The sequence below is a fragment of the Hylobates moloch genome, unplaced genomic scaffold (genome assembly GCF_009828535.3).
Source record: "Hylobates moloch isolate HMO894 unplaced genomic scaffold, HMol_V3 SCAFFOLD_8, whole genome shotgun sequence".
NCBI classification, from domain to species: Eukaryota; Metazoa; Chordata; class Mammalia; order Primates; family Hylobatidae; genus Hylobates; species Hylobates moloch.
The window spans coordinates 6,402,234-6,428,558 of record NW_026652283.1 but is presented as its reverse complement, the minus strand read 5'-3'; the positions used below and the strand labels follow the sequence as shown (position 1 = coordinate 6,428,558).

The 26,325-nt window shown below is 45.9% G+C and overlaps 2 protein-coding genes and 1 non-coding gene across 5 annotated transcripts in view; 1 reads left to right on the top strand and 2 right to left on the bottom strand.

The window, feature by feature from the left end:
* The window catches only part of NCAPD2 (non-SMC condensin I complex subunit D2), a 32,626-nt gene extending 10,645 nt beyond the window's left edge, over positions 1-21,981 (bottom strand). For 2 of the 3 annotated variants that reach the window (XR_004249119.2, XM_032159387.2), the window contains exons 1-14: positions 21,702-21,981; positions 20,286-20,435; positions 11,749-11,824; positions 11,408-11,466; positions 10,739-10,920; positions 10,297-10,439; positions 6,903-7,030; positions 6,708-6,831; positions 6,375-6,522; positions 3,968-4,165; positions 3,494-3,628; positions 3,310-3,397; positions 3,034-3,214; positions 191-315 (exon numbers count right to left, since the gene is read on the bottom strand). Coding sequence is in view for 2 of the 3 variants with exons in the window: in XM_032159387.2 (XP_032015278.1) it covers positions 191-315; positions 3,034-3,214; positions 3,310-3,397; positions 3,494-3,628; positions 3,968-4,165; positions 6,375-6,522; positions 6,708-6,831; positions 6,903-7,030; positions 10,297-10,439; positions 10,739-10,920; positions 11,408-11,466; positions 11,749-11,824; positions 20,286-20,412 (1,714 nt within the window). In the remaining variant the exon portion in view is untranslated. Of the gene's footprint in view, positions 1-190; positions 316-3,033; positions 3,215-3,309; positions 3,398-3,493; positions 3,629-3,967; positions 4,166-6,374; positions 6,523-6,707; positions 6,832-6,902; positions 7,031-7,153; positions 7,250-10,296; positions 10,440-10,738; positions 10,921-11,407; positions 11,467-11,748; positions 11,825-20,285; positions 20,436-21,701 lie in introns of those variants that run through there. The other variant, XM_058441976.1, reaches the window with a different exon arrangement.
* Positions 10,998-11,327, bottom strand: LOC116474060 (small nucleolar RNA U85). The gene has a single exon (XR_004249592.1). It is a non-coding gene; the product is annotated as a small nucleolar RNA U85 (small nucleolar RNA).
* Positions 21,982-22,543: 562 nt separating the features above from the next.
* MRPL51 (mitochondrial ribosomal protein L51) lies at positions 22,544-23,735 on the top strand. Its single transcript, XM_032159390.2, has 3 exons — positions 22,544-22,827; positions 22,913-23,023; positions 23,418-23,735. Exons 1-3 carry the CDS (start codon positions 22,749-22,751, stop codon positions 23,612-23,614), a joined length of 387 nt encoding a protein of 128 aa, XP_032015281.1. The 5' UTR covers positions 22,544-22,748; the 3' UTR covers positions 23,615-23,735.
* Positions 23,736-26,325: the final 2,590 nt, after the last annotated feature.

The following is a 26,325-nucleotide window of genomic DNA, read 5'->3' as shown; positions in this document are numbered from 1 at the left end:
ACAGTCACCCTGTGACTATCAATCTTAGGCCCGTGGGCTGCTTCCATTCCAGAGCAAAAGTAATGCCAATTCATCTCTGGGATCTTCGGCACCAGGTTCTGTTAACCAGGCCAATGATGGCATAAAGTTAATGCTCAGTAAATACCAGTTGACATGTGTTGTTTATTGACTGAAGAAGGAAAATGATTACCTTTGAAGATAAGTCCTAAGATATTCAAGAGCCTGGTCTCCTCTGACTCCTCTGGGTCTATATGACTGAAGGGTTCGGACTCCTGGAAGTGTCCTGTGGCTTCTCGAGTGAGAATGATGGCCTGTCTGAAAAAACACCAGCCTGTCAGCACCCAGAAGAATGTCACTTCAGCCGTTTGTAGGGGAGCTTACCTCATGATTCTATCAAGTCCCTGGACCTACTGCCCAGAGAAAAGGAGCACTTAACATGCTTAAAAAGTTGTTACAGCACCTACTAAGGGGTAGGGCTCAAAACACTTTGCCTATTTTTTTTTCCCTGACTGCTCATCTGCAAACACTTTTCCTATTTCTGAAGCTACAAGGCATTACTACAGTCTTCAAAAAAACTCCAATAAGGCTTTTTAAAGTTTTAAAATCAAAATCATAAACCTACTCCATAAACCTGTTTAAAAACTTTCCTAAGTTTAGAAACAATAAACTTTCAATAATTAGTTAATTCAGGCACATCCAGACAATAAGATTCTATGTAGTCATAAAAAATAATGGGGACACGTGAGCCCAGGAATTCGAGATCAGTCTGGGCAACACAGGGAGATCCAACTATACAAAAAGTAAAAAAAGTTAGCCGGGTGTGATGGTGTGTGCCTGTGGGTGTGATGGTGTGTGCCTGTGGGTGTGATGGTGTGTGCCTGTGGGTGTGATGGTGTGTGCCTGTGGGTGTGATGGTGTGTGCCTGTGGTCTCAGCTACTTGAGGGAGCTGAGGTGGGAGGATCACTTGAGCCTGGGAGATCAAAGCTGCAGTGAGTTGTGATCATACCACTGTACTCCAGCATGGGCAACAGAGTGAGACACTCTCTCTCAAAAAAAGAGGAGAGTGGGAAACTATTTATGTATAAATATATATATATATTTTTTAGAGACAGAGTCTTGTTCTGTCACCCAGGCTGAAGTGTAGTGGCATGATCTTGGCTCACTATAACCTCTGCTTCCTAGGTTCGAGTGATTCTCATGCCTCAGCTCCCCAAATAGCTAGGATTACAGGTACGTGCCACCACACCTGGCCAATTTTTGTAATTTTAGCAGAGATGGGGTTTCGCCATGTTGGCCAGGCTGGCCTCAAACTCCTGGCCTCAAGAGATCCACCAGCCTTGGGATCCCAAAGTGCTGGGATTACAGGTGTGAGCCACTGCACCTGGCCATCTACAAATTTTTTTTTTTGAGATGGTCTTCCTCTGTCACCCAGGGTAGAGTGTAGCGGAGCAATCTCAGCTCACTGCAACCTCTGCTTCCTGGGTTCAAGCAATTCTTCTGCCTCAGCCTCCCAAGTAGCTGGGATTACAGGTATGAGCCATTGCGCCCAGCCATAAATGTTTTTAAAAATCACTGAGACACATAGTTAAGTGAAAAAAACAAGATGGTAGATCCGTGGGCAGAGAATTCTATCAGTCATATAAAAGAGGGAAAAAAGAATACATGTTTGACTGCTTGTCTACATGTTATCTTCTTGCCACGTTGCCCAGGCTGGCAAAAGCCGGGCATGGTGGTATGTACCTGTAATCCCAGCTACAAATTATAAATAAATTAACCAGGCTACTCAGGAGGCTAATGTGGGAGATCGCGCTTGAGCGATTACACTCAGGTTGAGGCTACAGTGAGAGGCTGCAGTGAGCTGTGACTGTGCTACTGTACTCCAGCCTGGGCAACAGTGAGATTCTGTCTCAAAAACAAACAAACAATCCTTTTCTAATTGACAGGAGAAAATACTAGAATGCTTGGTGGAACATGCACTTATAAAACTATAGTCTCTATTTTTGCTTTAGCAAAATAAAAAGAGAGACACTAAAGTAACATAAGGGAGTCATAGGGCAAACAAGCCACTCTCTAGCCTTTTAAAAACAGCCCAATTAGGTAAGAAGTAAATAAATAACAAATAACTTGTGGCTGAGGTTTAAGAATACTTGTTGGCAGCCGAGTGCGGTGGCTCACGCCTGTAATTGCGGCACTTTGGGAGGCTGAGACGGGTGGATCACCTGAGGTCAGGAGTTCAAGAACAGCCTGGCAAACATGGTGAAACCCCATCTCTACTAAAAATAAAAAAATTAGCCCGGTGTGGTGGCGCGCACCTGTAGTCCCAGCTACTTGGGAGGCTGAGGCACAAGAATTGCTTGAACCTGGGAGGCAGAGGTTGCAGTGAGCCAAGATCGTGTCACTGTACTGCAGCCTGGGCAACAGAGTGAGTGAGACTCCATCTCAAAAAACAAAAACAAAAACAAAACAAAACAAAAAAACAAAAAAAAACTTGTTGACGGCTATAAGGGCTTTTGTTGTTAAGTTCTAAAGTCACAAAAACACTAGGAGAAATCTTTTCTCTAAGATCAGGATTCATACTAGGTTTGAAGATTAACGTAGTATTAAGCATGTTTGATATTATTAGCTCATGAAATTTAGGATTAGAAAGTCCTTAGAGATCATAAGATCTAATCAATTTCTTATTTTATAGATAATGAAACCAAGGCCCAGAAAGTTAAGCAACTTATTCAAGATCATACAACTAGAACTTATTTATAGGTGCTCTTCTTCAATTGAAGGAGGACTAATGTTCGATTATAATATTGTTAACATTTAATTGTTTCAGTAGTTTCTTTAAACATTTATAAAGTAGAAACACATGCTTAATTGTGGACTAGGCCTACGGTCAGACCATTACTACATGAAAACATCTACCATCACCTGGTGGCAGCATATCTGAGTGCAGTTCATTTAAAAGACACATTATGTAAGTTTCTCAAAGGTTAACTCTAAACATAAACAGATCATGAAGAATATCCCATTCTTTTGCCTACTTGTAACTAGCTTTGGCAAGCAGTTGATAGATGCGTCCTTTCACATCTTCAGTCGTCTCTGTACTGGCAATTTGCTCAGGAATCTCCTCCTCTCCCTGGGGAAGCTGTAGAAGCTGCTGCAGGGTAGACTTCAACTCTGGCAGCATGGCTTCCCACTCCTCCTCTGGGTCCAGCACTGCAGCTAAATGAGAGTGTCACTTAGTCTCTTTCACTAGAGTTTCTGACTCCACGGAGAAGCCTGTCTGGCGTTAGGACTCCAAGGCAGTAACTACTTACAAGCTGCTGCAGTTCGCCTCTGGGCCCTCATCTCTTGTAATTTCTGGGTCTCCTTCTGCAGTGGTCCAGCAAGGTCAGTATCACTAAGCTATTAGGTAAAATGAATAGCAGGGTCAGTAAATGACATAATTTCATCCCTGTTTCCATTTAATTCCTTCTCTTTTGGTGGACCAAGTCTACTTACCTTGCAGGAAAAAGGATTATTGGCTAGAAAACTGGCCAGCAGCTGGATGGCATTTTTACATACTAGCACTGACTTGTCTGCCAGACGTCCCACAGCTAAAGCCACCACTGCCTGGAAACGTGTCAGGGGGAGAGCCTGTGTAGGGTAGGAAGAGAAGAATCTGCTCAAGTCCCACATCATCCATTTTGTTCAAGATGATCTTTAAGTATACTCTAAACTGAGCTACCCACTCACTCTAAAAACCCTTTCTACAGAATATAGATTAGGAGTACTCCTTGTAGTGGTAAGACACATTAGAGTCCTTAAAGGGAGCCAGATATCCTTGTCCTTGGTAGAGGAAGACTTTTACTACTGATAATAAAAATGTGAATTCTAGACCTCTTTGGGGCAGATATTTATCTTCAACACTGGATTCCTCTTTACACTGGTATATGGAGAGGTACCATATGTCTTTGCCACATAGAAGTTGCTTACCTTCTGCTGGACAATTCGGGTGAAGAGCTGCAAAACACGGCTCCGCACAAAGGAGTTGACATCATGGCCATGGGCTTGTAAAGTATCCAAGAACTGGTCTCTGGTGTCTCGGGCTGCTGCATCCAGTTGATCGCCACTGAGAACCTGCAGCACCATCTCCGCCATGGCTGCTAGCACAGCATTACGCATCATGTAATTCTAAGAGAGAGAAGCATAGAGGGGTAAAACCTTTAGTCAAGGCGAAGCTTGCTTGTGCTTGGCCATAACTTTTTCCATTAACTGCCTAGGTATTCACTCCCAAGGTCACAGGAAAAAGGTGAATCCCAAAGAGGACTTGTTGCTCCGAGAATGCTAGAACAAGGGCCAAAACCAATTTTTCCTCATAGGGCTCACACAGGAAAGCATGGTAGTAGCTGAATAAAAAAATCACACCCACTCACCAACACACATTTGAAAAGCATTTATTAACTGCCCTTCAGCTGAGGTCTCAAAGCCTTTGTTATTGTGGTGGTTGGTTGGTTTGTTTGTTTTTGAGATGCAGTCTCGCTCTGTCGCCAGGCTGGAGAGCTGTGGCGCCATCTTGGCTCACTGCAACCTCTGACTCCCTGGTTCAAGTAATTCTCCTACCTCAGCCTCCCAAGTAGCTGGGATTACAGGCATGAGCCACCACACCCAGCTAATTTTTGTATTTTTAGTAGAGACGGGGTTTCACCAAGTTGGCCAGGGTGGTCTCAATCTCCTGACCTCATGTTCCGCCTGCCTCAGCCTCCCAAAGTGCTGGGATTACATGCGTGAGCCACCGCGCCCGGCTGGGTTTTTTTTTTTTTGTTTTTTTTTTTTGAGACATTGTCTTGCTCTGTTGCCCAGGCTGGAGTGCAGTGGAGCAATCTCGGCTCACTGCAACCTCTGCCTCCCAGGTTCAAGTGATTCTCCTGCCTCAGCCTCCCAAGCAGCTGGGATTACAGGTGCCCGCCACCACACCCAGCTAATTTTTGTATTTTTAGTAGAGATGGGGTTTCACCATATTGGCCAGGCTGGTCTCAAACTCCTGACCTCGTGATCCACCCTCCTCGGCCTCCCAAAGTGCTGAGATTACAGGTGTGAGCCACCGCGCCCATCTGTGTGTGTTTTTTGTTTGTTTGTTTTTGAGACAGAGTCTCGTTTTGTCACCCAGGTTGGAGTGCAGTGGTGCGATCTTGGCTCACTGTAACCTCCATTTCCCAGGTTCAAGCAACCCTCCCACTTCAGCCTCCCAAGTAGCTAGGATTACAGGTGTCCACCACCACACCCAGCTAATTTTTTTTGTATTTTTAGTAGAGACGGGATTTCACCCATGTTGACAGGCTAGTCTTAAACTCCTGACCTCAAGTGATCCACCCACCTCAGCCTCCCAAAGTGCTGGGATTACAGGCATGAGCCACCACACCCAGCCTCAAAGTCTTTGATCCTTACTAATAAATATCCCCTCCTTTCCCTCCCACTCTCCTTCCCACGCTTTACTGACAGAAAATGAGACAGAAACATGGAAATCAGCCTTAGAGTGCCAGCAAGTCCAATACATAATCTAGTGGAGAGCAGCGTTAAGATTTTGCCAGGTCAAGAACCGGAGAATAGGTCTTGCACAAAAAGTTAAAGTAAATTAGATGAACAAGTGGACTGTCTTTGTCCTTGACATTCACCTAGGAGTGCCTAACATCAGTATGGGAATCAGCCAGGTTAGCATTCAGGGATAAAAGAGAACTGAGAGAGATGACATGGGTTGATTTGAGAAAGTTCATTGTTTGATGAAGCAAGGCAAGCCAGTTGGTGGGAAGACGCTTTATCCTGAGGAATAGATGGGACTCAGAATCAAAGCTGAAGGCTAAGCATGGTAGCACCTGTAATCCCAGCACTTTGGGAGGCTGAGGCAAGAGGGTTGCTTGAGACCAGGAGTTTGAGACTAGCCTGGGCAATATGGCAAGACCCTATCTCTACAAAAACTAAAAAAATTAGCCGGGCATGGTAGTATGTGCCTGAAGTCCCAGCTACTTGGGAGGCTGAGGTGGGAGGATTGCTGGAGCCCAGGAGATGGAGGCTGCAATGAGCTATGATCGTGCTCCAGCATGGGTGGCACAGCCAGATCCTGCCTCCAAGAAAAAAAAAAATCAAAGCTGAGTTGCTGTTACTGCAGAAATGTCATCTCCCTTACCAGAACTGGATAAAAGCAATGTGAATTGAAAGATTAACAGATTAATAAAGAGCTCCTTATTCAACAGACTTGACCTGCTTCTCTACAGAAAGGAAATGTCACAATGATAAATCTAGACAAATTGTCAAAGCTACTTTCTTGTTCTGTTAAGAAACAGCCTTTCAACACTGAACTTAAAATCCCCAGAAAAAGCTCAGCGACCCCTAGTGGACCACCTACCTCTCCATCCAGATGATCTAGCAAAATGCACATGCTGGACATCAGGATAGCTGGGACACGTTCTGCTAGTTCTGTCAGGAATGCTGCAAAGCCCTTTGTCCCTGAAGGGTCTCGACTCAGCTCTTGGGGACACTTTTGTCCAATCTCTCTACACAGGGAAGAAAACACAGCCACAGCAACACAGATCAATTATTCAGTTCCCAGTAAGGGAAGTTAAGACAGGTATCTAATATCTGAAGGAATCTACTGTTGCACAGATAATGTATTTCCAATCTTTCTTTATTCCCTCCCCAAGGAAAATAAGCATGAGAAATTTCGAGAAGGAAGAGTCACCTTACAATCTCTCCCACTATGCTCTTCATTCCATAGTCAGTTGCCCATAGACTCACGGCCGCAACCAGTACAGGCGCCAGGTGTTCAAAGTGCTGCAGCATCTGGATGATCTTCACTGTAGCACCTGTGGAAGCACTAAACATGAGAAATTATGGGCAATACAAAAAAGGCGGGGCAAAGCGACTGGTAACTTACTGAACATATGGTTATAACGGGTCAAGGCTACACCAAGCAGGTGTGTTATGGCTTCCCGAGTGGGGCGGTTCTTCTGGTGATTAATGGTGGGATTCTCCAGAAGGCGGTAGCAACAGCCAGTAACCAAACTGAGAAAGGAAGAGTTTGAGATGATGAAAGCAGCTGTCTGGATCCAATCGTATCAGAGCCTGCCTCATTCATTCTATCCCTACTGCTCCCAAAGTCAGGGTTTTCTTTATTCTAGCCATTACCTTCTATAACAAGTTGCTTTGCTTTGCTGACCCCAGTTAGGTACTCCTTCCTTCAAGATTACCAACTTTCAACCAGTTGTGATGCTGACAAAGAACCTGAATATATGATAAAAATATGACAGAGTTGGCCGGGCGCGGTGGCTCACGCCTGTAATCCCAGCACTCTGGGAGGCCGAGGCAGGTGGATCACGAGGTCAGGCGTTCAAGACCAGCTTGGCCAACATAGTGAAACCCTGTCTCTACTAAAAATACAAAAAATTAGCTGGGTGTGGCGGTGGGCGCCTGTAATCCCAGTTATTTGGGAGGCTGAGGCAGGAGAATCACTTGAACCTGGGAGGCGGAGGTTGCAGTGAGCTGATATCATGCCACTGCTCTCCAGCCCAGGTGACACTGTGAGACTCCGTCGCAAAAAAAAAAAAAAAAAAGACAAAGTCACCAATGACTTCTCATTCCTAAATATAACGACTGATTCAATCTGCATCTCGGCCGGGCGCGGTGGCTCACGCTTGTAATCCCAGCACTTTGGGAGGCCGAGGTGGGCGGATCACGAGGTCAGGAGATAGAGACCACAGTGAAACCCCGTCTCTACTAAAAATACAAAAAATTAGCCGGGCGTGGTGGCGGGCGCCTGTAGTCCCAGCTACTCAGAGAGGCTGAGGCAGGAGAATGGCGTGAACCTGGGAGGCGGAGCTTGCAGTGAGCCGAGATCGTGCCACTGCACTCCAGCCTGGGTGACGGAGCAAGACTCCTTCTCAAAAAAAAAAAAAAAAAAAAAAAAATCTGCATCTCAAGTGATCTTTCACAGCTGCATGTGATACTGTTAATCACTCATTTTCTCCTTGAAATATATGCTTTATCTTGCTTCCAGGACACAAGAACAAGACTCTTTTCTCAGTTGCTTTGGCTAGTTCCTCCTCATACTCTTTTTTTTAAGACAGGGTCTGCCTCTGTTGCCCAGGCTGGAGTGCAGTGGTGCAATCATGGCTCACTGCATCCTTAACCTCCTCATAGCTCAGGTGATGCTCCCACCTCAGCCTCCATCATGCCCAGCTAATTTTTCTATTTTTTGTAGAGACAAAGTTTCACTGTGTTGCCCAGGCTGATCTCAAACTCCTGGGCTCAAGCGATCTTCCTGCCTCAGCCTCCCAAAGTGCTAGGATTACAGGCGTGAGCCATGCACCTGGCATCCTCACTCTTAATGCTGGAGTGCCCCCTAGGGTACCAGTCCTTGGATTCCTGATCTCTTTTAGCTACACTTACTGATTTGGTGATTTCATTCAGTCTCATGGCTCTGAATACTATTATATTCCCAAATGTGTTATCTCTAACCCAGACCTCTCTCCTGAACTCCAGATCTATATATTCAATGGCCGAATCTGACAACTTTACGTGGCTGTCTAATAAACACCTCAAACTTTGTATGTCCAAAACAGAACATCTGTTCTTCCTCCCAAAACACCTATTCGCAGCCTTCTCCCTATCTCAGTTACCATTAACTCCAATCTTCCAAATGCTTAGACCAAAACCCGGGACAGTCATCCTTGACTGAACTCTCCCTCACACCCAGTCTGTTAGCAAATCCTGTAAGCTCTACCTTAAGGAAAAAGCATAGAATCCAACTACTTCTCCCCATCTCCGCTGCCATGCCTTGGTCTAAGAGACCATCATCTCGTGCTTGAGTTATTGGAACAGCCTCTCAACTGGTCTCTTGCTTCCCCTTTGCCTCCATAGTCTATTTCAATAAAACAGCTAGGATGGCCCTGTTGAAGTACAAGTCAGATCACCTCACCTCCCTGCCTGTGGCTTCCCAGTGGCTCCATTTCACTCTGACGAAATGCCAAAGTCACCATGATGGCCCACAAGAACCTGCGGTCTGGCTCCCCACTGCTCCCATGGCCTCACAGCCTAGCCCTCATACCTGCTCTCAGCTGTCAGCTCTCTGGCCTCCTTGCTATTGCTCGTACATGCTGGACACACTCCCTCCTCAAGGTCTTCGCATTTGCTGTTCCTTTTCCTTGCCCTTGCTATTCCTCCACATATTCTCATAGCTCTCAGTCACCTCCTCTGGGTCTTTGCTCAAATGTCACCATCTCAAAGAAGTCTTACTAGAGTAGCTTGTCTGTCTGTCTGTCTATCTATTTTTTTTTTTTTGAGACGGCGTCTTGCTCTGTTGCCCAGGCTGGAGTGCAGTGGCACGATCTCAGCTCACTGCAAGCTCCGCCTGGGTTCACACCATTCTCCTGCCTCAGCCTCCTGAGTAGCTGGGACTACAGGCGCCTGCCACCACGCCCAGCTAATTTTTTTTTTGTATTTTATTTTGTATTTTTAGTAGGTTTCACCGTGGTCTCGATCTCCTGACCTCGTGATCCACCCGCCTCGGCCTCCCAAAGTGCTGGGATTACAGGTGTGAGCCACCGCACCTGGCCCTATCTGTTTTTTTGAGACAGGATTTTGCTCTTGTCGCCCAGGATGGAGTGCAATGGTGCGATCTTGGCTCATTGCAACCTCCCTCTCCCAGGTTCAAGTGATTCTCCTGCCGCAGCCTCCCAAGTAGCTAGGATTACAGGCACCCACCACCACGCACAGCTAATTTTCATATTTTTTTTAGTAGAGACAAGGTTTCACCATGTTGGCCAGGCCGGTCTTGAACTCCTGACCTCAGGCAATCCACTCCTGAACTCAGGCGTGAACCACTGCACCTGGCCTAGAGTAGCTGATTTAAAATCACAACCTTCTTCCATCAAACTTACTTTACTTATTTTAAAAATAGACTTCTGGCTGGGCGTGGTGGCTCATGCCTGTAATCCCAGCACTTTGGGAGGCCAAGGCGGGGAGATCACCTGAGGTTAGGAGTTCAAGACCAGCCTGGCCAACATGGCAAAACCCCGTCTCTACTAAAAATACAAAAATCAGCTTGTGGTGGCGGGCACCTGTAATCCCAGCTACTCGGGAGGCTGAGGCAGGAAAATCGCTTCAACCCAGGAGGTGGAGGCTGCAGTGAGCTGAGATTGAACCACTGCGCTCCAGCCTGGGCGACAAGAGTGAAGCTCTGTCCCCACAAAAAAAAAAAAAAAAAAAAAGGCATATCAACAGAGCCTCACTCTCACAGCTCAGTATTATCTGTAGCCATCCTCCCTACCCACCTGACAAATTCTTCTTCAATTATTGAGTGGTTCCACAGGTGACGGATGTCCAATTGAAGTAGCTGTGTTAAAAGCTGAAGAATTGGTTGCCTCTCTTCTTCCCAGTCAAAGCCATGGGCTGCCTTGGTCCGAGCTTTCTTACCCTAAAAAGGATCATGCATACATTGAGGAAAAAATAAGGGAAAAAAGAGGGTCAAGATCTGTCAGTCTGAGTGCCCAAACAATCTAGTATCAAGACAAGATAGAAGGTAATATGGAAGAAATATTACAAGTTCCACAGCGCTACTGGTCCAGGAAGAAAACGTGTAACACTTTTGAGTTCTTTCTCCTAAACTCTCAATGAGGACAGAAAGGATTTGTGGATCATTGGATTCCCTTCTTTCCCACCTATTCCCCTATCTCCCCAGACCCCATATAACGTGAGCCCAAAACTCCAAATTACCTTCCCACCAAGGTCCAGGTCCACGAGGTTTGTCTGGCTGGCCATGGTCTCAAAGGATTCCAGGAGACGTATCAGAGCATAACAGTTCATTTTGAGGGCATTTAGATGGGCGTTTCTATCTGGTCCACTCAAAGTTGTATCATCCAGGATAGCTGGAAGCTCCTGGGAGTGGCGGGATACCACTGTGAGGGTCAGAATCTTAGAGTCAGTTTCACTCACTTCTTTCATATACCCCAACTTCAAAACACCCAGCACTTGCAGCCATCAGATTACCAAAGATCTGTGTTTCATCTCTCAGTGGCCATAACACAAGCTAAGTCCTTTGGGACCCTTGGCCCTGATACCCTGCACATGCCCTGTTCCTACTCTCTCACTCCAGTTACCACAATTTCTCTCCAGCAACTGGAAGAATCACCCCTATTAAAAAGAGGTAGCTCAAAAGTAGGAAAAAGTTCTTGTTGGTCTGCCCTTACAGTGAACACACGTAACTCTGTATCGCCCACCAAGATTACAGACCTTTAACAGGCCAAAGGTCCCTGGGCTTAGCCAAACCAACTGAATCACAACAGCCTTGATATCATCATGTGGCTGATAAAATGTAGGAAAAACAAACAAACAAACAAACGATAACAAACACCTTCCATCCCCTACCCCCTGACCCATAAACACCTTTTATCAGGAATTCCAGAGTATCTTCTTTGAGGCCAGGATCTATACTTCGAAAGTGACTATGAGGGAAAGAAAGTGTGGGGGTGAGATAGGAAGGAGCCTGCAGAGCCCTTTCTAACAGATCAGATCTAACCCGTGGAACCTAATGTTTAAAAATACATGTGAAATTGTTCAACTGAATAAATACGGTGGCAAGTTGGGTACATGCTCATCAGTAGAGACATCAATATCCACAGGCATTTATCAGTGAACCTATAACTTGGAATTTCAGGACTAACATGCACAGTTAGGACAAACAGTCACCAGTTCTTTTTAAAGTACCAGTTGGGTGTTTCACTTACTGCAAAATGCTGTAGATAGTATCAAAGTGCTCCAGCATAGCCAGGGGCCCCTGAGCTCGAAAGGCAGCCTGAAATGCTATGAAGATGGAAAAAACAAATCAATTCGGAGGGAAGAGAAACCTTTTTAGTAAATTCTATCCATGGCAGAAAACTAAGTTTATTGCTTTTATTGGTAGAATCACAAAGAAGAGACAAACAGTTCACTTCAATGTAACCTATAATGACGATGAGAGCTGGGCATGGTGGCTCACGCCTGTAATCCCAGCACTTTGGGAGGCCGAGGCGGGTGGATTACCTGTGGTCAGAAGTTGAGACCAGCCTGGCCAACATCGTGAGACCCCATCTCTACTAAAAATACAAAAAATTGGCTGGGCGTGGTAGCAGGTGCCTGTAATCCCAGCTACTAGGGAGGCTGAGGCAGGAGAATTGCTTGAACCCAGGAGGTGGAGGTTGCAGTGAGCCAAGATCGTACCATTGCACTCCAGCCTGGACAACAAGAGCAAAACTCCATCTCATCTCAAAAAAATAAAATAAATAAAATAATGATGATGATATCTTATATGTGTGTTACAATTAAAGCCTTGTTTGAGCTTCACCACACCTGAGCAAAAGCAGACAGTACCACGCCTACTTTACACCTTAGAGTAGTTATATGACTTGTCCAACTTACAGTAGTTAGGAGGGAACACACATTCAGGATCTTTAAAAAAAAAAGTTTATCCTATTTGTGTCCTTTTTCTGTTTCAAGATCCTACAATGCACTTAGTTGTCAGGTCTCCTTCCTCTCCTCCAGTCTTTATCTTTCATCATCTTGACACTTCTTTGAACAATACTTGTCACTTATTTTGTGCAATGTCCCTCAATTTGGGTTGGCCTGTTTTCTCACGATTATATTGAGGTTATGCATTTTTGTAAGATTACAGCAAAAGGGAGGGTTGGTCCTCAGGCATCGTATCAAGAGGTGTGTGAAGTGAATGTCTTATTACTGCTGATGTTAACTTTGATCACTTTGTAGTGTCTGCCACATTTCTCCACTGTAACATTATTATTTTCCCCTTTGCAACCAGTATTTCTGTGGGAAGATACTTTCAGACTACGTAAATATCCTGTTTCACATCACATTTTTGCCCACTAATTTAAGCATCCATGAATGATTCTTGCCTGCCACAATTACTGCTGTGGTGTTTACTAAATGGTGATTTTCTATCTCTATTATTCCTTCTACATTTACTAATGGGAATGCTACTGTAACAATTAGCTGTCCCTTTCCCTTTATTTAGTTATTCACTTATTTATAGCAGAATGGACTTAGGGATATTTCTCTTATTCTGTGCTTTAATCCATTACTATTACTATTTATTTTCCTGCTCAAATTGTCCCATACTTGGTCTCTGCGATCTCCTTCAACTGGGCCTGTGTCCTTTGAACATGCCTCCATTTTTTTGTTTTTTTCAAGACAGGGTCTTGCTTTGTTGCCCAGGCCAGAGTGCAGTGGTGCAAACATAGCTCACTGTAGCCTTGACCTCCTGGGCTCAGGCAATCCTACTGCCTATTCCCTACTGCCTCAGCCTCCCATGTAGCTGGGACTACAGGCGTGTGCCACCACGCCCGGTTGATTTTTTGTATTTTTAGTAGAGACGGGGTTGCACCATGTTAGCCAGGATGGTCTTAATCTCCTGACCTCATGATCCACCTGCCTTGGCATCCCAAAGTTCTGGGATTACAGGTGTGAGCCACTGTGCCCGGCCCAGCTAATTTTTTGTAGTGACAGGGTCTCACTTTGGTGCCCAGGCTGGTCTCGAACTCCTTGGCTCAGTCGATCTGCTGCCTCAGCCTCCTGTGGGATATGATGAGGTTTCTCTTCAAATAGCCTAATCAATCCTTTATTCTTTAATTAATAGTACTCCCCCACAACCTTTTTTCTCTTTTCTCTTTTTTTCCTTTCTGCCTTTGTTACATGCCTGGACACGCCACAGTACCAGGCTTATCAGTACCAGCTCACATTCCTTTCCTTATTTGGAAAGAAGACTAGCTTTCCTTTATTACTATTTCTTTATTTTCTTTATTACTATTTCTTACTATTACTTTCTTACTATTTCTTACTATTACTTTCTTTTTTATTTCTTTTTTTTTTTTTTTTTTTTGAGACGGAGTCTCGCTGTGTCGCCCAGGCTGGAGTGCAGTGGCGCAATCTCGGCTCACTGCAAGCTCCGCCTCCCGGGTTCACGCCATTCTCCTGCCTCAGCCTCTCCGAGTAGCTGGGACTACAGGCGCCCGCCACCATGCCCGGCTAATTTTTTTTATATTTTTAGTAGAGACGGGGTTTCACTGTGGCCTCGATCTCCTGACCTCGTGATTCACCCGCCTCGGCCTCCCAAAGTGCTGGGATTACAAGCTTGAGCCACCGTGCCCGGCCTTCTTACTATTACTTTCTTACTATTTCTTACTATTACTATTCCCTCCCTTATTTGGAAAGAAGACTAGCTCTCTAGCTCATTGCAGACACCCCTTCACCTTTTCCCCTCTCTCCCTTAGGGCCCACCTTATCTAAAGAAAGTTCAGATGTTTAGCCAATTGGGCTAACTGTGCAACCCGACCCTGGCCAATGGGAAAAGGGTACAGGGGCAGGACTTGCGTCAGGAATAAAGGCTCTCTTGCCCCTTTGTTCAGGTGTGCTTTCATGGCGACTGGCCAAGGAGAGGCACCCCTCTGCAGAGAAGTAAAATTGCTTTGCTAAGAATCCGTTGTTTGAATGTTCATTTTCCTTGGGATTTTGAGTGCTATTCCCAACACTCCCAAAGTACTCGGATTAAAGGGGTGGGCCACTGCACCCAGCCTCCCTTCACTTTTGTTCCCTGACTGTCTTGTATCATGAGATGGGCTGGGCTCATGCCTGTAATCCCAGCACTTTGGGAGGTGGAGGCAGTAGGATCGCTTGGGCCTAGGAGTTCAAGATCTGCCTGGGCAACATGGTGAGGCTCCATCTCAACAATAAATAAATAAAATAAAAGATGTTCTGGGCTCATCTTGTATTTTCCCTGGCCCAGTCCTGTAATCAACCATTCTTGGTGGAATCCTGGCTATTATGGAATAACAGTATGTAGAAGCCAAACTCTAGGCACTACTTGCACTCATTTCTATTACAGTATTACTGCCTTTAGGCCCCTCACTGGAGAAAAGTAGGGCACATATGTATGTCTACAATTAATCTTCGAACAACACAATTTGAATTGTGTAGGTCCACTTATATGCTAATTTTTTTCAGTAAATATACTGGAATTTTTTCTTTCTTTCTTTTGAGACAAAGTCTCACTCTGTCTCCCAGGCTGCAGTACAGTGGCACGATCACAGCTTACTGCCGCCTCAAATTCCTGGGCTCAAGCAATCTGGCTGCCTCAGCCTCCTGAGTAGCTAGAACAGGTAGGTATGCTCTACCATATCTAACTAATTTTTTTTTAAAGCTACGTATGTCATGAATGCATAAAATTTATGTAGATCCTAGTCTATTTTATCATTTACTACCATAAAATATATATGTCTTTTTTTTTTTTTTTTTGAGACAGAGTCTCTCTCTGTTGCCCAGGATGGAGTGCAGTGGTGCGATCTCAGCTCACTGCACGCTCCGCCTCCCGGGTTCACGCCATTCTCCTGCCTCAGCCTCCCGAGTAGCCGGGACTACAGGCACCCGCCACCACACCCAGCTAATTTTTTGTACTTTTTTAGTAGAGACGGGGTTTCACGGTGTTAGCCAGGATGGTCTCGATCTCCTGACCTTGTGATCTGCCCGCCTTGGCCTCCTAAGGTGCTAGGATTACAGGCGTTGAGCCACCGTACCCGGCCAAATATATATGTCTATTATAAAGTTAAAACTTATCAAAACTTGATGCAGGTTGGATGTGATGGTTCACACTTGTAACCCCACCACTTTGAGAGGCTGAGGCAGGAGGATCACTTGAGGTCAGGAGCTCGAGACCAGCTTGGGCAACATGGCAAGACCCCATCTCCACAAAAAATAAAAAATTAGCTGAGCACTGTGGGGTGCACCTGTAGTCCTAGCTGTTCTAGAGGCTGAGGTGGGAGGATTGCTTGAGCCTAGGAAGCTGAGGCTGCAGTGAGCTGTGATCATATTACTGCACTCCAGGCTGGGTGACAGAGTGAGACCCTGTCTAAAAAAAAAACAAAAAACCTCACACACAAACACAGATGGTACATGGCATCATTCACAGCCCAAGAGAAACGGAAACAAATATAAAGATGCAATATTATTTGTTTTTGTTTTTTTGAGACAGTTTCTTGCTCTGTCACCCAGGCTAGAGTGTAGTGACACAATCTCAGCTCACTGCAACTTCTGCCTCCCAGGTTCCAGCAATCCTCCCACCTCAGTCGCCCTGGGAGCTCGGACTACAGACGCATGCCACCACACCCGGCTAATTTTTATATTTACCACACCTGGCTAATTTTTATATTTTTAGTAGAGACGGGGTTTTACCATGTTGGCCAGGCTGATCTTGAACTCCTGATTTCAGGTGATCCACCTGCCTAGGCCTCCCAAAGTGCTAGAATTACAGGCGTGAGCCACCACACCTGGCCTAAAGATGCAGTATTAAATCATAACTGCATAAAATTCACTTCAGTACATACTGTACCACTGTAATAATTTCATAGCCACCTCTTGTCGATACTATGGTGAGCTCAAATGTTGCAAGCATCTGCTTAAAAACTGTGATGTTAATCATCTTCCAGTGAGCAGTTTATCTCTCCAGTAAATTGCATATGGCAGACCGGGCGCGGTGGCTCACATCTGTAATCCCAGCGCTTTGGAGACCGAGGCGGGTGAATCACTTGAGGTCAGGAGCTCGAGATCAGCCTGACCAACATGGGGAAACCCCGTCTCTACTAAAGATACAAAATTAGCCAGGCATGGTGGTGCATGCCTGCAATCCCAGCTACTTGGGAGGCTTAGGCAGGAGAATCGCTTGAACCGGGGGAGGTGGAGGTTCCGGTGAGTCGAGATCGCTCCACTGCACTCTAGCCTGGGCAACAAGAGTGAGACTCTGTCTCAAAAAAAAAAAAAAATTGCATATGGCATCAAGAAGTGATCTCTTGTGGTTCCTCACGTATTTTTCATGTGTCTAAAGCAGTATCATAAACCTTACATAACACCATGGGACCCATAATGAAGTGCCACTAGTGATGCTGGAAGTGTTCCCAAGAAGCAGAAAAAAGTCATGACATTACAAGAAAAGTCAAATTGCTTCATATGCACCAGGGACAGACGTCTGCAGCTGTGGTTGCCTGCCATTTTACACGATTCATCATGTAAACTTATGGTATCGATAAATACAGCACAATACTGAACATGTATTTTCCTTATGATTTTCTTAATAACATTTCCTCTAGCTTGACTACAAAAATACAGTAAATAACACACATAACATAAAAAATATATGTATTAAGGCTCGACACGGTGGCTCACACCTGTAATCCCAGCACTTTGGGAGGCTGAGGTGGACAGATCGCTTGAGCTCAGGAGTTTGAGACCAGCCTGGGCAACATGGCAAAACCTCGTTGCTACAAATAACACAAAAATTAGCAGTGCATGGTGGCACATGCCTGTAGTGCCAGCTACTTGGGAGGCTGAGCCTGAGAGGTTGCAGTGAGCCGGGACGGAGCCACTGCACTCCAGCCTGGGCAACAAAATGAGACCGTCTCCAAAAAATAAAAGACTCTTTAAAAAAAAAAAAAAAAAAAAGTGGCCGGGCGCAGTGGCTCACGCCTGTAATCTCAGCACTTTGGGAGGTCGAGGCGGGTGGTTCATGAGGTCAGGAGTTCGAGACCAGCCTGACCAACATGGTGAAACCCTGTCTCAACTAAAAATACAAAAATTAGCCGGGCGTGGTGGCATGTGCCTATAATCCCAGCTACTCAGGAGGCTGAGGTAGGAGAATCACTTGAACCCAGGAGGCGGAGGCTGCAGTGAGCTGAGATTGCGCCACTGCACTCCAGCCTGGGTGACAGAAGGAGACTCAGTCTCAAAAAAAAAAAAAAAAAAAAAAAAGTGACAGGAACAAGATCATGTCCTTTGCAGGGACATGGATGGAGCTGGTACTCCATCCATTATCCTCAGCAAACTAATGCAAGAACAGAAAACCAAACACTGCATGTTCTTACTTATAAGTGGGAGCTGAACAATGAGATCACGTGGACACAGGGAGAGGAACAACACAATGGAGCCTGTTAGGGGGTGGAATGGGGGGAGTGGGAGCATAAGAAAAAATAGCTACTACATGCTAGGCTTGATACCCAGGTGATGCGTTGATAGGTGCAGCAAACCACAACAGCACGTTTACCTATGTAACAAACTTGCACATCCTGTACATGTACTCTGGAACTTAAAAAAAAAAGGTGACCATTTAAAAAAATGATGCATCATTATAATAACTGAAGAGTAATTTGTCATAGTATGCAGCATGTTCAATTGGTGACACATATATCCACATGATATGGACAGAAGTATACCTGTGGACACTGTTGGTTTGCCATCCACTAGCCAACCTCCACACTCTGCCTTCTTCCTTGCTTACCAAATGGTTGATATGCTCAAGTTTAGGGAGGCTCCTAGGTAATAATCTTGATCAGTTTAACCAGTCTGGGTAATTCTATTTCTCTTACCTGTACAGTCCTGTGCCCTGTAACGTTTTGGTAAACAATAGACCACATATGCGACAGTGGTGTCACAAAAATATAATACAGCTGAAAAATTCCCATCGTCTAGTGACTTCTTGGTGACCTTGACCCTGTGTAGGCCTAGGCTAATGTGTGTGTGTGTTTTAGTTTTTAACAAAAAAGTCTCGCCGGGCATGGTGGCTCATGCCTACAATCCCAGCACTTTGGCACATGTCTGTGGTCCCGGCTACTTGGGAGGCTGAGGTGGGAGGACTGCTTGAGCCTGGGAGGTTGAGGCTGCAATGAGCTGTGATCAGGCCACTGCACTCCAGCCTGCAATCCCAGCACTTTGGGAGGCTGAGGCGGGAAGACTACTTGAGCCCAGAAGTTCGAGACCAGCCTGGGCAACATAGGGAGACACCATTTCTACAACAAATTAAAAAATTAGCCAGGTATGGTGGTGTATGTCTGTGATCCCAGCTGCTTGGGAGGCTGAGGGGGGAGGACTGCTTGAGTCTGGGAAGTTGAGGCTGCAGTGAGCTGTGATCATGCCACTGGACTCCAGCCTGGGCAAGAGAGTCTTTACCTTGTCTTTCAAAATAAAATAAAGAATAAAAAGTACAGGATAGAAAATTCCTTTTTCCACTTCCGGACATTAGAGCAAGAAGCTGCCATCTAGCCTGGTGCGGTGGCTCACGCCTATAATCCCAACACTGTGGGAGGCCGAGGTGGGTGGATCATGTGAGGTCAGGAGTTCAAGACCAGCCTGGCCAACATGGTGAAATCCCATCTCTACTAAAAATACAAAAATTAGCCGGGCAGTAGTGGCATGAGCCTGTAATCCTAGCTACTTGGGAGGCTGAAGCAGGAGAATCGCTTGAGCCTGGGGAGGCGGAGGTTGTGGTGAGCCAGTATCGCACCACTGCACTCCAGTCTGGGCAACAGAGTGAGACCCTATCTCAAAAAAAAAAAAAAGAAAAAGAAGTTGCCATCTAGCAACCATGAAAGAAAGGCCAAGAGGAGACAAGCTGGGACTATATTGTCGAGCTGCTGCACTAACCAACCCTTCTTCTTGTAGGTGATAACAAATGAATTGGTTATAATCTTTATATTTACAGATGAGGAAACTAAGGCACCGAGAGAATTAAGTAACTTGTCCAAGGTCAGAGTGGTAGAACCAGGATTCAAATCCAGGAAGCCTGGCTCCAGTCTTTAATCTCTGTACCTCTCCAAAGCAACCTAACTGCTACAAGACTGCTTCTAACAAGTACAAGGACATTATAAAGTCTTTCTGGTAATGCAAAAGGTGCTTTTGATCATTTACAGGTTTCAGTAGGTGACTGCACTGTACATATATTGCTCAGTGTTGCAGTGGTACAGATATATTATGGGATTTTTCCCCATGATTGCACATCTTGGAAGGAAGACACCTAGACTCTAGAAAGGTATTACCAAAAACAGGTCGGGTTAAGTCCCAGACATTCTGAAAAAGCGATCCCCTCCTGTAACTCTTGAATCCACCAGGACTTAATTTTGACACACGGTAAGGGGTAAAGATGGAAAATAACTTTTCCCCAAAGAGTAATCATTTTGACACACGGTAAGGGGTAAAGATGGAAAATAACTTTTCCCCAAAGAGTAATCACATACGCCAAGACTGTTTTTGACTAATCCAGAAAAGGAAGTTAATGAATGTACTCTTTGTGTCATGCATCCCATGCAATTTTAGGATAAAACAGCAAAATAGGAAAAACATGTTTCCTGCTCTTATGATGCTTCCTGGTGTAGTGGAACAGAAATGACAATGTAGCAATTCCATGTGAGATGGTCCTCTGAAAGAGCTAGGTACAGTGACAACTATGGAGTCTTACCTCTAAGCTGTGGTGAAAGATGTTTGAGGGACAGTACCTCTTGCACAACATACTGATTCACCCCTCCACTTTTCAACAACTCCTCTGGGGATAATGGCAGATGGAACTCATACATTTGGGGAGCCATTCTACTCCTACAGGCTCACAGGGCTAGAAAGCAAACAGTGAAAAGGTCAAGGTCTATATTCAAGACCTGTCTTCGCAGCTGGTTCTATTACTTTCCCATCCCCAACATATATAATGCCTTTTAGTTTTATAGCAAGCTAGTAACATCATCTGGTTCTGTTACTTCCCCACCCCCAACATATATAATGGCTTTTAGTTTTATAGCAAGCTAGTAACATTATCTGGTTCTGTTACTTCCCCACCCCCAACATATATAATGGCTTTTAGTTTTATAGCAAGCTAGTAACATTATCTTACGGGATCTGAGATTGACCCTGGACTAGAAACTAATTCTAGTAGTGACTTTGGCACTTGGTCTTGTCACTTAAACCCCTGGGCTTTATCTGTAAAAACAGGGTTACTAAACTCTGATTAACTTCGCAAAGTTGCTCTGATGATCAAACAAATCAAGCAGTACGAAGGTGTTTAAAGAACTATAAAGTGGCATATTAATGTGCAAAGTATTGTTATTTCCATTTTTATGTGCAAAGCTCCTTAAGAATAGAGAGAATGGGGCCGGGCGCGGTGGCTCACGCTTGTAATCCCAGCACTTTGGGAGGCCGAGGTGGGTGGATCACGAGGTCAGGAGATCGAGACCACGGTGAAACCCCATCTCTACTAAAAATACAAAAAAATTAGCCGGGCGTGGTGGCGGGCGCCTGTAGTCCCAGCTACTCGGAGAGGCTGAGGCGGGAGAATGGCGTGAACCCGGGAGGCGGAGCTTGCAGTGAGCCGAGATCGCGCCACTGCACTCCAGCCTGGGTGAGAGAGCGAGACTCCGTCTCAAAAAAAAAAAAAAAAAAAAAAAAAAGAATAGAGAGAATGGTCTGATCTCATCTGAGGCCAGAACAGTGCCCCAGCATGGGCTAGTGGGCTTCCTGCACCAGAATGGTAAGAGCATTAACAATGATTTATTTATCCTGTGCCAGGTCTGTTAGGCTCTTTGCAATGTATCATATCTGATCTAGTCTCCTAACCTCAACCCCATGGGGTGCACAATAATACAAATGAGTTTACAGAGCGGAAATTGAAGTAAGAAAGTTAAGCGATTTGCTTAACATCTTCCGTTGCGGATCTGTTAAGCGATTTGCTTAACATCTTCCGTTGCGAATCTGTCAGACTTAACGGTTTCTCCCACATCGCGCTCCAAGGATATACCTACTAGGCCTATTGTATTTTGCCCAATACTGGGTCACACTGCCATGTACTCGACTTTCCTACTCTTTTACGACCTGCAACACCACATCTTACCTGGGGATCTCACCCGCGGCTCTGACTCCGGCAGTCAGGCTGAAATGAAAAGGAAAAAAACACGCGTGCACAACACGCACCAATTAGCAAGGCGGTTTTCAAGTTGGCGGAGAATCCGGCCAATCCCCGGCAGGCAGAGGCAAAGGGCCGCCTCTGAGTCTGGCAACGCGCGGGCAAAGCCACAAATACCGAGTTCAAATCTCAACGGCTGCAGGGGGGCCAATCGCGACGCTCGCCGGAGCGGCCGGCCAATCACAGCGCCGCCCGGGGGCGGGCCAAGGTTCCGGCTCCGGCCCCCGCTCCCACCCCCGGCCCGCCTGCGAATCCCTCCTTGGCCGCAAGGTCACCCTTTGCCGGGTCAGCGGGGAGGAGGCCGTATTTCTGCCGGCCAGAGATGTCGCGTCCCTGGCTGGGCATTCAGTCACCCCCAGGAAAGGAGGCAAGTCCACGCTGGGAGTTAGACGGCATCGCCTCTAATCCAGGTTTCGCCATCTTCTCCGCTAAGTGACGTCCAGCAAGTCACTTCACTTTCAGGGTCTCAAATCTCCTTCCCAGTAGTAAAATAGGGGTAATAAAAACAGCTACAGCGCAAGACTGTTGGGAGGCACAGAGAAAGGGCTTGGTCTTTGGAAGCGGGTTCCAGGTTCTCAACCTTCATTTCCTTCACAGTTGAAGGACGCCAAAGAAAGCGGAAAGGGTGAATTTTCTTGAAATCTCAGTTTTGGGGAATCTTAGCGACGAGTCGCGGACCTCAGCTCGTCCAGCACTCCAAAACTTCCGGCAGGCGGACCGGAAGCACTGAGACGGGAAGGGTGGTAGAGCCCCTCCGGCCGGAACCCGGGGGGCGGGGCTTGTGGCTGTTGTGGATGGGGCGTAGGTGGGCGGTGCGCCTACAGCTGCCTGGGTAAGGCCCAAGATGGCTGCCTTCGCTTTAGTACTCGTGTGAAGTTGGCGGGGACGGTTCCTGTCGTCATCTTCTTGAGGGCCACTTCTGGCCCGCACTCTTGGGATTATTTGGTGTGCTGTTGAAGGGGGGAGACTAAAGAAATGGCAGGGAACCTCTTATCCGGGGCAGGTAGGCGCCTGTGGGACTGGGTGCCTCTGGCGTGCAGAAGCTTCTCTCTTGGTAAGTGGCTGATGTAGACACCCCGATAACTGCTTCGTAGTATAATAGGCGGCTCAGATTAATTCCCTCCCTTCCCCATCCCTAGGTGTGCCTAGATTGATCGGTATAAGGCTCACTCCCCCGCCCCCCAAAGTGGTTGATCGTTGGAACGAGAAAAGGGCCATGTTCGGAGTGTATGACAACATCGGGATCCTGGGTGAGACTTGACCTTCGACGTGGTACCCAATTTCAGAATGGCAATTACGCTGTAACGACTATCTTTTCCTCCTGTGTAGAGAGTGGTACTGTGCTCAGTAGTAAGAGCGAACACTTATGTAGCTGTTTACATTGTGTTTGGCACTGTTCTGAGTGCCCTCATATAATTTTCACTTAATAAGTAAAAATAAACAATTTTTCCAAAGTTAATAAATGGCAGTATCAGAATTTTAACCCCAAGCAGTCTGGCTCCAGAGTCTGTGCTATTGTTCTGTACTGTGATGTGTCTTGTCTATAGGTGCTGCTCAGCAAGATGCAACCGTGGGTCGAAAGCTTAGCTGGTGTAGGATGGGTTCTCTTGTCTTGAATCTAATGTGTTCTCTCACATTACACAGGAAACTTTGAAAAGCACCCCAAAGAACTCATCAGGGGGCCCATATGGCTTCGAGGTTGGAAAGGGAATGAATTGCAACGTTGTATCCGAAAGAAGAAAATGGTTGGAAGTAGAATGTTCGCTGATGACCTGCACAACCTTAATAAACGCATCCGCTATCTCTACAAACACTTTAACCGACGTGGGAAGTTTCGATAGAAGAGAAAGCTGAGAACTTCGGAAAAGGCTCATCTGTCACCCTGGAGAAGGGAAACTGTACTTTTCCCTGTGAAGAAACGGCTTTGTATTTTCTCGGTAATAAAATGGGGCTTCTTTGGAATTTGATAGCCACATACTTTTGTTTTCCTCTAGATGCTGCCTCTACTCACTCATGTAGACTATGAAGTCTTGACTCATCCTGGATCTTAGGATCTTAGGTTTGGGCTTCACACCACTTGCCTTTTACAGTCTAGCTGTACCTAATGCCTTTAAAAAGAAAAGTTGATGAGAATGTTATTGGCACTTTTTGACATAATGCTGTTATGTTAATAGTGTTTCTAAAGAGCCTTCCACACTGAAATGAAATAGAGAAAAATGGAGTCATACTTCTGTATTACTCATAAAATATTTATTAGGCATATTCTCTGAGTAGGAACTATAGGAAAAACAAAGTGTGAGGTGTCCTTTCCATTTAAATATGAAACATTAAGTACCATATGAGTGGTAGAGATGGGGAATACTAAGCCTGACTGGTCATCAGTTTTCTGGGTGTTTTAACATTTCAAAAGCCTAGTCCTAACCCCTAAAGATTGATCAGTAGAGCTGAGTTGAGTCTAGGGCATCTATGTGTTTTGTTCTTTTTTAATAATAATTTTTAAAAATTACAGCTGGGCAGAATGGTGCCCACGTGTAATCCCAGCATTTTGGGAGGCTGAGGTGGGAGGATTGCTTGGAGCCAGGAATTTGAGACTGGTCTGGGCAACATGGTGAAACCTGTCTCTACTAAAAATAAAAAAAGTGGCCGGGTGCGGTGGCTCTTGCCTGTAATCCCAGCACTTTGGAAGGCGGAGCGGGGCGGACCACGAGCTCAGGAGATCGAGACTATCCTGGCTAACACAGCCCTGTCTCTACTGAAAATACAAAAACAAACAAACAAAAAAATTAGCCAGGAGTGGTGGTGGGCGCCTGTAGTCCCAGCTACTCAGGTGTCTGAGGCAGGAGAATCGCTTGAACCTGGGAGGCGGAGCATCGCTTGAACCTGGGAGGCGGAGCTTGCAGTGAGCCGAGATCGTGCCACTGCACTCCAGCCTGAACAACAGAGCAAGACTGTCTCAAAAACAAACAAAAAAAAGTGAGCTGGGCATGAGTCTGCGTGCCTGTAGTCCCAGCTACAAGATGCTGAGGTGGGAGGATCACCTGAGCCTAGGAGTTTGAGGCTGCAGTGAGCTGAGATCGTGCCACTGCATTCCAGCCTGAGCAACTGGGGTGAGACTGTCTCAAAAAAAAAAAGTGAAGTTAGGGCTGGGTGCAGTGGCTCACACCTGTAATCCCAACACTTTGGGAGGCCAAGGCATGAGGATTGCTTGAAGCCAGGAGTTCAAGACCAGCCTGGGCAACATAGCAAGACCCCATCTCTATATTTTAAAAAACAAAAACTCTATAAAGTGAAGTTAGATTAATAAATACTTGTTGCGGGGCATGGTGGTTGGAGCACACTTATAATCCTAGCTACTCTGCAGGCTGAGGTGGGAGGATCCCTTGAAACCAGGAGTTGGAGGCCAGCCTTAGGAACATAGCAAGACCCCATCTTTAATAAAAATAAAAAGCACTTGTTAAATTACAAGTGGGTTTTGGATAAACGGATTGATGGGTATATATGAAAACATGATCCTGGGTCTTACGGAAATATTTAGGAGAGTCAGTTTTCAGAGGGGTGGCTGGAAGGAGCTATGCATGAGAATGGAGAGGTTGATGTGAAATGTGAGTGGCTGTACACTTTACATGATTTGATGGTACTAGAGTGGAGAAAATAAAATATTTGGGACTCTGCTAAGTGCAAGGTGCCCTGAAGAAGATATCTACATATCCTGGTAGAGTATATGATTGTTAGGGAAGAGGAAATTAATAGGTCAATAGGCATTTATAGAATATTTCCTGGTTCAAAGATACAAAAGGTCTTGTTTTCAAGGACAGAACAATCTTGTTTGTGGTATGAAACAGTATATAACGTTTTCTTTCAATAAATATTGAATTATTATGTGCAAAGATATTTGGAGGAACAAAAATCACCAAGGTAGGGTTGGTTCCTACCTCTAAGTAGTCTTCATTCTACTTAAAAGATGTCCGGTGGCTCACACCTGTAATCTCAGCACTTTGGAAGGCCTAGGTGGGCAGATCACGAGGTCAGGAGATTGAGACCATCCTGGCCAACATGGTGAAACCCCGTCTGTACTAAAAATACAAAAAAATCAGCCAGGTATGGTGGTGTGTGCCCGTAATCCCAGCTGCTTGGGAGGCTGAGGCAGGAGAATCGCTTGAATCCGGGAGACGGAGAGGTTGCAGTGAGCTGAGATTGCGCTATGCACTTCAGCCTGGGCGACAGAGGGAGACTCTGTCTTTAAAAAAAGAAAAAGGAGGCCGGGCGCGGTGGCTCAAGCCTGTAATCCCAGCACTTTGGGAGGCCGAGGCGGGCGGATCACGAGGTCTGGAGATCGAGACCATCCTGGCTAACACGGTGAAACCCCGTCTCTACTAAAAATACAAAAAAATTAGCCGGGTGTGTTGGCAGGTGGCTGTAGTCCCAGCTACTCGGGAGGCTGAGGCAGGAGAATGGCGTGAACCCGGGAGGCGGAGCTTGCAGTGAGCCGAGATCGCGCTGCTGCACTCCAGCCTGGGGGACAGAGAAAGACTCCGTCTCAAAAAAAATAAAT